Source organism: Maylandia zebra, linkage group LG23 (assembly GCF_041146795.1).
Source record: "Maylandia zebra isolate NMK-2024a linkage group LG23, Mzebra_GT3a, whole genome shotgun sequence".
NCBI lineage: Eukaryota > Metazoa > Chordata > Actinopteri > Cichliformes > Cichlidae > Maylandia > Maylandia zebra.
In genome coordinates, this window is record NC_135188.1 from 13,891,471 (window position 1) to 13,905,261 (window position 13,791).

The window sequence follows — 13,791 nt, forward strand, 5'->3', positions numbered from 1 at the left end:
TACACCACCAACATCTGGAGTACAAGACAGTCTGTAAGTCAAACCACAAACCCCTACAGACAGCAGTGTTTTCAGCCTGACAGTGTGCTCTCGTCCTGGTGAATTTCATAACCGTTTCCCCTGTTTTGGAAATCTAGGGCTCTCGGGGGGGTTTGAGGGCAGAGGTTTAGATAATTTTCACGTTACAACACATAACTGGAAGGGAAAGTGAGGACAGAGAATATTATTGTTTGTGTTTGCAGCTCCGTCTTTACAATAGGAGCATATGCAAAATAAAAGCATCAATTCCTTTAAAAAGTCTATAAGTAGCTCTGAGTAGGTCATAATGTTTCAGGTTTCAGTGTTATTTCTTGGCAGTAAAAGAAAAAAACCGCTTCCTGTGTTCTCGTCTGCTCTCTTATTTAAACAAAAAGATTTTTTAAACAATTTGCATACGTCTTCCTATTATTGTGCTGTAGAAAACGTGTGCTAATGCAAAGTATGACTTTATAAAGGTAAAAATATACAGCACACTGTACAGATTTAATTCCATTTGCTTCCTTTTTCTACTGAAGAATATGAATTTAGAAAAAAGAAAATTGATTATTATAAGCAACTCCACGTCAAAGTGGAATCCACATATTTTAGCTTTATTTTAAATAATCTTTATATAACATGACATTCTTAATAACAATCTTAATTATAACCTTACATTTCAACACGTATTGCATATGAAGTTGCAGCACTAGAGTCTTTTTTTTTTTTTTTCCCACAAAAACAAGCCATCAGCTCCCAGGGGACCTAAAAAAAGCAGACAACACAAGGCTTCCTGCGCTCACACTTGACTGCAAACCGCTTACTGCTTGTAAATTAGACATGCAATAACACCTCTGCCACAATTAATAACCAGAAATTCAATATTGTAAACAGGCGATAACTGGTGAATTATCCAGTTTTTAAGGGAAACTCAAAAATAAAGCAAATAAAACCGCCCATTTCACAGAGGACTACAGAACAGGATGATATAATAACCCAAACATTACCTAGAAATTCTCCAAATCTAAGAGCAACAAGAAGGTCAGAACAACTTTGATGGTTGATTATGTGAAAGACCTCTGTAAAAGTTTCTAGAGACGCTTTCATGAGGCTAATTTTAGGTGTTTAGTCACACTGTGAGCCAAACACAGCAGCTGTGCACAGCTGTGGCTCAGGAGCCAGAGCGGGTCGTCTGTTCAATTCATTTTTTATTTACATAACACCAGCTCATAGAAAACTAAACAGGAGAGGAGTCCTGGCATATAAACACACAGGGAATGAAAAGAAGGGAGCCGAGAGGAACTGAAGTGCATCATGGGAAGTTCCCGGGCCCATAGTAGCATATCTAAGGGATGGTTCAGGGACACCTGATGAAGCCCTGAGTGTAAGCCTTACCAAGGCTATTCTGGTAATCAGAAGGTCAGCAGCTCGATCCACTGCTCCTGCATCAATCTATAACTCATCCTGATTGGGTGTCAAATATAAAGTTCTTAAAACAAGATCCTGTATGAATGTGCAAGTAAAAATGCATAAAAGCAGTTTGAATGGTTAAAAATCTAAACATAATCTATTTAATATTGATCTAAATTCAGTTTGCAATCATTTCTTTAATATTAATATTATCTTTAATATTAACTAGTTAACTAGTATTTACTACTTATTTAGACTCTTTTTCTCCAATTGATCATCAATGTGTCTTTTATACCCCAGTCCTACAAAAGTCCTACGATTAATTAATGTTTCAATCCTAAATATGATCAACCGATCTCCAACTAACAAATAAATAAATAAAAACAAAAGGCTCTTTATCATAGTCTTTCATCAAGGAGGTTTTTAGGGATGAAAATCATGTTGTATGTACATTGTATGAATTATACTGTGTGGAAATCAATTTTAAGTGCACCTGGGAATATTTGTTGAACAAGCAGCTGTAGCATTGGTTATGTACCACTGACGTTCAAGCTGGCAGTAGTTAAACCGTTAGCTGATCCAGCTGCCTTAGCTAATTATAGGCCAATGTCAAAAGAGTAGCTGTAACAGCTAACAGATCATCTGCAGAGTTATGATTTATTTAAAGTCGGGTTTCAGAACTCACCACAGTACAGAAATGGTTATAAATGTAAAGGTTACAAATGATCTTCTTCTGGCCTCTGACAGCAGATTCATCTCTGTACTTGCCCTGCTCGACCTCAGTGCAGTGTTTAATACTGTTGCCCATAATACTTTACAGCGATTAGAGCCTGCTGTAACTATTACAGGTACTGTGCTGCAGCTGTTTGAATCATAACCATCTAATAGGCTCCAATTTATTTATGTAAATGGAGAATTGTCTTCACACACTAAGGTTAATTATGGAGTTCCACAGGGTTCAGTGCTAGGACCCATTCTGTTTCCATTATACACACCTCCCTTAGGCAGTATCATCAGAAGCCATAGCATAAATTTTCACTGCTATGCAGAAGACACCCAACTTTATCTATTCATGAAGCCAGATAACACGCACCAATTAGTTAAACTGCACGAATGTCTTAAAGATATCAAGATCTGGATGACCTCTAAATGTCATGGTCCTGGGGTCGCTGACCCAGCGTTTTGACTTTATTGTTATTATTTTCTAGCTTCTTCTGATTGGGTATCAGTCCTTAGGGTTTTTTGGTTCTTGTGTCTTGTTGTATCCCGGTGTTGTGTTCGTGTCTTTCAGTGTGTGTTTATAAAACAGTGTACTTCCTGTTTTACTTTGATGGTCTATGTCTGTTCACACTGTGTTCACCTTGTGTCTTCCTGTCATCACGTCCATTAGGATCAGCTGTGCTTCCCTCCTGTGTGTCATTGCGTGTGTGTGTATATATAGTGGGTGTCGGTCTGTGCTCTTTGTCGGCTCGTATGCGTTAGTTGGCGTTTCTCCGCGTCTCTCTGCCCTCATCCCACGTTGCTTCCTGTATGTGGCGTGTTCCAGATTTGTTCTTTAATTTTCCCCCAGTTCAGGTCATTTCTTAGTGCTGTCCTTACCACTCTCGCTTTTGTTTGTATATCGCTGGTTGTAAATAAAACGCTCACTCGCATCAAGCCAGTGCCTGCATTTTGGGTCCACACCAGACGGCTTTCCCGGCAACCCGTGACACCAATTTTCTGCTTCAGATAAAACTGAGATTATTGTACTCGGCTCTACGAATCTTAGAAAAATGGTGTCTAACCAGATTCTCACTCTGGATTGCATAAGCTTGGCCTCCAGTTAATGAATGATTTAACGATCAGGTATAATTTCTTAACCTAAACTGGACCAGTATAAAAGTGCAGCAGTTATAAAGTCAAACATGTCCAACTTTCCAGTTTTACAGGTAAAGCCGGCGCAGATGAAACGAGGTGAAGCTGCCATCTTTTAAAAATATGTTTTTCTAATGTGAGCAGATACCTTATGGAAACTTTTTGCTTTTCTGTGTCACTCTTCACAGGTTACTTCCTCGGGCTAAGCTGCATCCTTTACAGGTCACCCAAATAATGTGCAAACGTTTTTTCACAGCCGCACTCTCATCAACTGTGCTGCAGTGACTGTAGATCACGTTGGCTTTCATCTTGACAATGGCTAAAGAAGTGTTTGGTATTTTACACACCTGTGAACAAACTCATGTGTGTAATTTAGCACTTACATAATAAATGAAAACGTATCTGCCTTACTAGATCTTAGTGCCGCAGATGCTGCAGATGACACCCAACTTTATCTATTAGATTTTATTCTTAGAAACATGGTATCTAACCAGATTCTTATTCTGGATGGCATTACCTTGGCCTCTAGTAATACTGTGAGAAAACCTGGAGTTATACGTGTAGTTTAGTATATGTAGAACTGCTTTCTTTCATTTGTGCAATATTTCAAAAATTTGAAAAATCCTGTCTCAGTGTGATGCTGACAAACTAGTTCATGTGTGTATTACTTCTAGGTCTTGAATAGGCACCATCTTGTTTTAACAATCGTATAGTACCGTATCTCCCCATTAGAGCACTTCACCCTGAAACTGTAAGCTTACTTGTGGGCTTACTCTAGCTTACTTGTGGTTCCTAGAGTATTTAAGTGCAGAATGGGAGGCAGAGCTTTCAGCTTCAAGGCACCTCTCCTGTGGATCCAGCTTCCAGTTTGGATTCACGAGACAGACATCCTCTTTATTTTTGAGATTAGGCTTAAAACCATCCTTTTTAATAAAGGATATAGTTAGGACCCCGAATCCTCCCTTAGTTATGCTGCAATAGGTCTAGGCTGCTGGGGAATTCCCATGATGCATTGAGTGTTTCTTCTTCCATCACCTTTTTCACTCACTATGTGTTAATAGACCTCTTTGCATGTAATCATTACCTATTATTAATCTCTGGCTTTCTTCCACAGCGTGTCTTTGTCTTTGTCTTCCTCCCCTAACCCCAACTGGTCGTGGCAGATTGCCCCCCACCCTCCCTGAGCCCTCTCAGGTTCTGCTGGAGGTTTCTTCCTATTAAAAGGGAGTTTTCCCTTCCTACTCTCACCAAAGTGCTTGCTCATAGGGGGTCATATGATTGTTGGGGTTTTCTCTGTTTTCTTTGTATTATTGTAGGGTCTTTAAGATGCAATATAAAGCACCTTGAGGCAACTGTTGTTGTGATTTGGCGCTATATAAATAAAACTGAATTGAATTGAACTTTCCATTCAGTCTTAACACATCATAGCCAGAGTATTGTAAGCTCCATACTTCAGTAAACTTTATTATATTAGTGATTAGTGAACAAGAAAAAGATAAAAAAGAAAATGCCGTTTAGCATCACGTCATATATGTTTTAGTGTCAGAGCTTTTTAGGGATGAAATTATATTGTATGTATGTTTTATGAATTGTACTGTATGGAAATCAATATCAAGTACACATGGGAATATTCACTGAACAAGCAGTTCAGTTTAACACTTAGATTTCTGTCTCAGTAACTGTTAAATATAATGCTGAATAAAGAAATGCCCAAGACACTCAACAGTAAAATTTAATATGTACTCTGTTGCACTTGTAACCACTGTAAGGGTAGGACGGGTTTACTGCTAACTGTAGAAGATGAAATATGGGCGAGTACTAAACATGGAGAGTGCAGAGTTTAACAACAGAAATATCATTTTACTAATAAACGCTGCAAAGTGGGACATTTTAATTATTTTGTAAAATAATGATATTTTCTTAGTTGAAGCAATTTGAAGACTGTGTGCTTACCTGCCGGCTCGGAGAGTGTGGCCTCTCCCACCTGTTTGTAAGGGTTGAACTTGGGCTTGGGGGCGACCACAGGTGCAAACTTCTTAGGTGCCTGCTGCTGCGAGACGGAGATGCTCGCACTACCCAAAGATGGAGTGGTCTCCATCCTGGCAGTCACCTGTCCTGTCTGCTCACTCACTGGGTTCCACATGGTTCTAAGGAGGGGACACAGAGTTATTAAAAGTCAGGGGCTGCAAACTCAAGAGTGATGCAGAAATTAAAAGTGGGACAACAAATTTAACGGGTGGGGTATGATGTTAACTGTGACAAAGCGCAGGTTTCTCTGCATGCATACTCAATGAGGAAACAGAGACAATGGAGATTTTACTTCTCAAATTACAGCCTGCAATGGCAAGCGGGAGCATTAATATTGTTCACAGGACAAATAATGATGCTAAGTGTATGGATACCAGCTAAATTGGTAAAGCAGTAATAAATTACTACATTTACATGATTATTTCTTCACTTTTTGAACTCGTTTTGTAAAACTAATTGTAACACAGGAGCCCACAGACGTTGCGCCACTCTCTCCGAGTGATGTGGAAACAAGTAAGGTCCAAAGTAAGACATGCTAACCAGGTCAGTTCTGAAGCATTCTGATGTAGAAAACTACTGTGAAGGACTGTCAAGTAAACTAGTGATGTTAATAGAGCAAAGCCCAACCGTAGGTTTAAGGTCCACCAACATGTGGACCCTAATCGGATGAAGTAAGCACGGCTGATATCAGCCACAGTCAGCAAACTAACATTGCGTGTGTTATAGATGAAGCAACGACCACACATTTCAGGAGCAACTAAAATATAATTTGATAACATCAATAACAGTTTCAAAATGCTCTTAAATATTTAAAACCCATGTATTGCGATCAGGAGTGTTCTACTTTTAGTTGGTTATTTTTTGAAAATTAGGCTACGTCCACACGTACTCGGGTATTTTTGAAAACGCAGGTTTTTCTATGCGTTTGCACCTTTCGTCCACACGTAAACGGCGTTTTCGGTCACTGAAAACGGAGATTTCTAAAAATGCCTGCCAGGGTGGATATTTTCGAAAACTCCGTTTTTGTATTTAGGTGTGGACGAGAAAAACGGAGAAAACGCAGAAAACGCAGCGTCAAAGGTGTGCGCCTTTTTTGACGTCACACTGTGCGCCACGTTATTGTTTCGGTGAAATTAATTTCTACAATACTGTTAATTGTACTCTCTGCAGTGTTTAAATGCTTACGTATTACATACAACTCGGCTCTGCTTCTATGCCCCAGCTTTGTTTACTATTTCCCACCGAGGCTTCTAGACTTCTGATTGGCCAACATTTCTACAGGTTAGGAATATATCGCCACCTGTTGCTTTGGCATGTTCCTAGCAGCGTTTTCCTTCATTTCTGCGTTTACGTGTGGACGGGATTTTAGTCACCAGGGACATCCCTACTTATAACATGAAACAGAAACCCTGCCCTTAGACTGCCCTTTCACCTTTGGCTGACATTTGGCAACAGGATGGGTGCACTAACCATGTATGAACGTTAGCAATGAAAAAAGTGCTTGTATGAATGCGTGTGAATGAGCATGAGTAGAAAGCACCATATAAAAACCAAATCCATTTACCATTTGCTTTTGTCTCTGTCTCCAAACATCCATCCCTAACCCTGCAAGCACGACTAAAAATCTGAATATTTACCCCCAGCTGTACATGACAGCAGTACGAACTGTGCTTTTACTCACATTCTTTAAATTGCTCAAGTTCAATGTGAGTTTGACAGTTTCAGTGAGACCCGACCTGCTGCATTAAACACCTTCTATGTGTCACCGTTTCTGCTTTATAAAAGAAGTGACTGAGGCCACTGTATCCACATGCAGCACAAGTTACACCAATTATAAGCGTACACAGCTCACGTCTACTTTTTTCTCCCCGACGACGGAGTCTGCTTGAAAGCGTCTGGCAGAATTACGCTGTAAAACGAAAAACAAGGCAATAAACAGCGTGTTCTGACATGCAGCAAAGTGTCCGATTTAATAAAGCAACAACAAGCGTTAAAGTCGAAAGGAAATCACTTTGAACTCTGACTCTGAGCCTTCGCTTTCTTTACTTGCGCATTTGCTTGCGATGTCGGCACGAGATCAACAAATCAAAAGAGTGATATGAGAGACAAAGAGCGGTGAAAACAACAAAGTACTTTAAAAACAAAAAGACTTTGGAAGAGGAAAGAGTATTGAAAAATGCTGTAACCCTGATGTAACCATCAATGATTTTTTTTTAGCGTTGATGTAGCTGTCAAAAATGAGATCAGATGAGTGTTTGGGAATGACAGAACAATGATCCACAGTCACGCACGCACACACAAAGAAACAACACTTGACTACTTATTACTTAATTTCATGTTGCTTCTGTTGTCTTTGTTTTTGGTGCATGAGAGTCGAACTTATCAAAATGTTCCAAAATGGCACCAAGTCTCACCTCTAACCGATGCTTTTGTTTAACATGCATGTCGGTAACACAGTTCCAGTGAAGGGAAGACCACCACAGAGTGGAGGAACTTGCAGCAGCTGAGGACACAAACCTCCAGTATTTCACCATCGCATTCTGAAATCACTTGAAATATTTGAACTATTTATACGGCGTGCTTTTCCCCATCCTTCTTTTTGTTTGTGTTTGTTGTGCTGTGTTCTGATGTTTTTACTGTTTATTATCCTCACTCTGACTGATACAGGGTTTACATTCTTTCTCCGGAGCACAGCAGTAAAAGCCCACGCACAATCATCTTTTAATATCTGCTCAAATCCCTGCTCCTCCTGCCGTCTGAATGGTTCTTACTTTTGATTCCCCCCCCCTCCCTTCTCTCATGCTCTTAATGCTACAATTCAGACGCTCGCTGGTGTCTCACACCCACCTGTCCTTTCAATGCAAATGCTTTCATTTCCCAATGCTCAAATGGCTAACAAAATAAAAGATGAATTGAAAGGGGAAAGGAGGGAAAGAGAAGAAATGATCTTAGGATGTGTGAGTAAGACTCAATATGTGACATCCTGAAAGGAAAATTTCTGTGTCAGTGTGTGGTTGCATTCTTTGGCGATGGCAAATAATGCGCAGCGGGGCGTCGCTTTATGGATACTGGGCCCTAAAGTGCACATTAAACCCACTCACATCTGTTATTTTAAATAAAATTTCTGCAAAACAAGTGACTTCTGTGCCGTTCCGAGCGCACAACACAGAAGCCACTTCACTGATGACTTCAACATATAATCATTCCTGTGATTCATAGATTACGCGTGCGATCAGCTAGGCTTATAAATTGCAGCGGCCTTCATTTTAAATAGAAAATCACGACTGCACTGAAATAATAATTCAGGACTGCCCTCGAATAAAAATCTCTGATTGTGTTTAAAAAAATGTGACCTCTTTTTAAAAATAGTTTAATAACAGTGCTCTGGAGCGGCGTGCGATTTTAAGGTTTCAGGGCTGCAAAGCGAAGCCACTTCCTGGATGCTTTAGAGACTGTCTGGATGGGAGTGCGCCGTTTCATAGCAGCAGTCTTCCTCAGCAGGTCTTCTCGCAATCTTTTGTGCGCTACATATTAATTGACTATGATCAATATGGTTCAGTGACTTGTGATGCAGTTTACCCCGGAGGCACCCTGGCGGGGGTTTTTAAGCTCAAAAAGGCTGCACGCGGGCGTGTCACACGTATGCGTACATTTCAGCATTTCATCTGTCAAATGATTTTTTTCCCCCCCTTCTTTTAAAACATGAACAAATAAACTATTTGAAAAACACACACTCTCTTCATATGGCTTAAAGTGCCATTATTTTATCCATTCAAGGTCTACTCTAGAGAGCAGTTTATTTCAGAAATGTACTTCAGCAGTCCAAAGCTTCTCCTTTGTGTAAATAACAGAAGACTGGCTTTTTCACAGATGAGGTTGAGGGTGGAAGCAAACAAGCCATCTACTGCAGTGGCAGCTTACATTTAAACCTGTCTAATAAACACTCAGTGCTGAAAAAGGACCACGAAAAGTGGCAAGGAACTCCAGCAGAGCCCGTTATGTGAAGGCTTGAAATGGTGACATACAACGAGACACAAAATATACAAAAAATACAGAGAGATGAAAAGGTTTCCACATCTAACAACTGATCTGATTAGAATTAAAGTGCGTCAACTATGACATGCGTGCATAGTGATTATGATTTTCAGTGACAGGAAGTGTTTAGGCCAGTCTTTCCCAACGCCTCATCTCTACAGACGCAGTACAGAGTAAAAGTTATCAGCTATGAGCCACACAAGACTAAAGACGCTTAAACCAGAGGTCTGCCTAAACTGTTAGAAGACATGAATGTGGAAGATCAGTGTGTCAGATAGGGGTGCGGTTCCCTGCTGCTGACCCTGTGTTCACCACAGTGTGATCACAATCATGTTTTAACTGTGCTGCGCCTCTTGTTTAGTGCTGTACAGCTTAATACTGTGTATGAGGAATTATTTGTGCCAAATGCAATTAGTAGTTGCCGTGATGTATTTTACTTTAATTTTACTGAAGCTTTATTAAGGTATGTGGATGACTGTATATTTATTATGAACTGATCTGTGACTTGGTGAACCAAAGGCAACTTGTCCACTCATATTGACAATAAAGTCATTCTCTTCTAACCCGTGTGGGCTGTAATAATCAAATTCAGTATCAAAAATATGGTTATTATATATGATCATCCTGAATACATCCAGAAGTATTCCCTGTAGTCCTGATTACATGATGTGACACTGGTAGAGTGATGAAATGATGGTTGCTGTGTGATGGGTATTTTATTTATACCTGTGTCTGATATCCCTCCTTTACGATGCCCCACCCTCTCTTGTTTCACTTGTTTTTTGTGATCAGTTTATTCTGCTCTGCACTTTGCTTTCAGGTCCTCTCTCCAGGAGCATTTTCCACTGATTTGTTTAGCTCCTCCTCCTTTAAGACCAACTCCACATAACTTAAGCCAGCTTTCTTACGATTGGCTGCTCCTCACAAATAAAGTTTAAATGACAGGTGGGTGGGGCTTCTAGTAAGCTGTAAATCCCACTCAGTGGCATCATAGGGGTCCAAGAAGAGAAAGGAAATGCAGGGATTACTCAATATAAGAAAATGTGTGATACTCTGGTTAAGTTTAATATGAGCACCAACCGTTGGAACAGCAGATATGTCACAAAAAATAATGTCAAACTATCGTTTTTTTGTCATGATGGGCATATTTTTCAATAAATGGTCACGAACAGTTCAGCAGAACCACACGGCGGCTATTTTTATTTTTGTTCAAACCTAGGATGTGTAACTTAACCACAGGCCATTTTGCTAGACATTCAAGCTTCTTCCCACCTTTTATTTTTAAGTTATGGCCGTCACCCTGATGATGCACTTTGTGCAATTCCCTCTTTGCCCTCAAGAAGTGCTCGTGCAACTCTTTCACACCTGTAACTGCACTTTGTTTTGTACGATCAGGGGAATTCCCCTTTCAGCTTGAGAAAGTGAGGGGGTTTATTTTGGACAGACCATCAGTCGATAACAGGTAGATGAACATATTCACGCCATTGCAGTTTCCATCACACCCACAGTCTACACCACAGTCTTAGGACTGTGGGAGGAAATAAAAGCAACTAGAGGAAAACCACACAATTACAATTTCTGCAGTACAGGACATACGTATATGAAGGTTTGCTGTAAACATCTTCTGACTAAACACGTGGACCAATTGCAATTCCTACTTCAGGCCTTTCTCTACCATAACGAAGATAATTTGTTATAGTAGGCCCTTCTGTACCTCCTTTTCTGTGTTCTGGAATAAGAATGTACACACAAAGTGGAAGAAAACATGTATAAATGAACACACAAAGACAACCAAAACAGTGAGGAATCGCACTGAAGGTGCACTCGCAGTCACAAAAAACACTATTGGAGCTCATGGAAGAAAAATCAATTCTGATAGCCGGGGCAGTTACAGGATGACTCACAAAGCGGTGACACCGTGTTTAACAGTTTGTTTTATGGGGGCACGGCAGCCGGGCTGTCTTCTCACAGCTGTTCCGCTGCACTTTTACAGCTGTCATTGAGGAACTGCTGCAGGTGCTTCTGCTGCATTAATCTTTCATATCTACCAAGGAAACTATCAAACAAAACCATCCAAAGAGGACCACTGAGAGAGCTGAATTCTAACATAATATGGCAAGGTTCAGAGATTTTTGGGGGAGGATAAAGGATGACATGCTTTCTAGCAAAAACTCTTCTGAGGCTGCGAGCTGAATCACATGTCGAAAACCTATCGGAAAAAAAAAAAGATAAGAAAACACACACACACACAGTTCACAAGCTTCTGTTTTTTAAAATGCTCTAGCAGCTTCTACATCGCAGTTTTCGACAGCTAAAAAAACTGAGGAGAGTGAAGCAAAGCATCATGGCCCAGGAAACCAAATCAAGAAGCTGGAAGACCCTAAAAAAGATGATCATAAATCTGCTGTGGTGGGTGGGATTACTGTAATTTAATCCTTTTTAGATAAATACTGAACCTGGTAGATTTGAGTGCATTGGTATTTGATAATGCATTCGCGACTGTGGAAGAAAATGGATGGATGGACAAAAACTCAAAAACTTCACTGTTACCTTGTTACTTTTTTTTTTTTTACTACTGCTCAATATCGACTGATTGTACTTGGAAGGCATCAGGTATCAGCGCATACCAGTCTGAAGTCATTTTGATGAAATCTACACCCGGAGCCATGAGAGTAAAGTCTGCAATAGGCACGACCACAAAATGTATATAATGGATAGACGTGCCCACTTTCACTTCAAACATTGGTTATCAAAGTCTTGTTATGTGGGTTTGAGCTGAGTCTTTGAAATAAGATGTGATGAGATCTGACTGAGAAAGTGATGGGACACTATAACTCATGCATTTACCAAAGGTGATTTGTTAATAACAAGCTACGCCATACTTTATGTTTTTGATGCTAATGGGACCAAACTATTATTAAGAAATGGACATTATTTTCTTAAAATAGGACATGACACTGGAGATTTTAAAACAAAAACTTAACAGGAAAGTGTTTACGGAGGTCACATCAAGGAAACCAAGAGCTGTTTTTTCCCCCTCATAGACTTCTATAGGGAGCCAGCCTGAGGCATAAGCAGACTTAGCAGCTGCTTAAGGCCCCACACTAACAGGGGACCCCAGGAGCATGCAAAATGTCACACAAGACAAGTTGTTTGTATATTTTTGTGCACACAGAAAGATGTTAGTTAAACAGAAACCTCAAAGTCTATGCAATGAGGTGACGTATGAAACCAAAGGCAGCAGTGCAGTAAAGCCACGATAATGGCTTTGCAACATATATAATGTTACAAATGGACATAATAACCATCCATCTTCTTCCGCTTATCGCAGGGGCCGGCCCCCGAGATACTTATACTGTTCCACTTGGGGCAAGAACTCGTCTCTGACCCGGAGTGGGCACGCCACCCTTTTCCAGCTGAGGACCATGGCCTCAGATCTGGAGGTGCTGATTCTCATTCCCACCACTTCACACTCGGCTGCGAACTGGTCCATGGCGAGCTGGAGGCAATCACCGATGAAGCCAACAGAACCACAGCATCCGCGAAAAGCAGAGATGAGATTCTGAGACCAAGTGAAAGCCTTCTACCACTTGGCTGCACCTAGAAATTCTGTCCATAAAAATTAGGAACAGAATTGGTAACAAAGGGCAGCCCTGGTGGAGCCCACCACCCACCAGGAACGAGTCCGACTTATTGCCGGCTATGCAGACCAAGCTCCAGCAACGGTTGTATAAGGACTGAATGGCTGTTAGCAATGGGCCCCATACTCCCAGAGGACCCCCCACAGGACACAGTCAAATGCCTTCGACATACTAACCCCAAATCAATTTCTGCTTAAGAACTCATAAAACCTTGGGCTGGTTCTGCCTCTATACATTCACAATTCTTTTTAAAGTCAGAGGAGTCGCCCCCTGCAGGCCATTAGAAAGAATGAAGATTTAACCGGTTGGACATTGGCTTCGGTATTCAGATCTGGAACCGACGTCAGTCTATAGGAAGGACACAAAAGACCACTTACTAAGCGCTTAAACACCTGACCTTGATGATGACAGATGCATTGCATGCATGGCATCAGTAAAAATGGCTTTTAATTAAAATCAAAATTGGTGCAGGGTTTAAATTTAACCCCTTTTACCCCAAATAGTTACAGAATGTTTTCACAACCACTGAGGTTTTGTGCATTTTTATGTTTGACACTCTTAAAACATAAAACTGTTCATTTTCTGATTTTTTGCATTAATCTACAACAAACTGCTTCTCAACAACAAATACTGAAATAATGTATTTGCATGGGCATCCAGATGAGAATATCTTTATAAGAAAAGGTGAACTAAGATTTAAAGGGCAATTACGCTGGTTTCCACCTCGGTCTTTGTCCCATGAGTAGAGTTCAGTTCAAGCTACACAAATCTGGTTCACTGGGCACCAATCAAAACATTACTTCAAAAA

General features: G+C 40.5%; 1 protein-coding gene across 3 annotated transcripts in view; it reads right to left on the reverse strand.

Annotated features, from left to right (window-relative positions):
* The window catches only part of lpp (LIM domain containing preferred translocation partner in lipoma), a 185,499-nt gene that overhangs the window by 113,900 nt on the left and 57,808 nt on the right, over positions 1-13,791 (reverse strand). For all 3 annotated transcript variants that reach the window (XM_004552832.4, XM_004552833.3, XM_004552834.5), the window contains one exon: positions 5,233-5,426. In XM_004552832.4, the coding sequence (XP_004552889.2) occupies positions 5,233-5,422 (190 nt within the window). In that variant the 5' untranslated portion in view covers positions 5,423-5,426. The remainder of the gene's footprint in view (positions 1-5,232; positions 5,427-13,791) is intronic.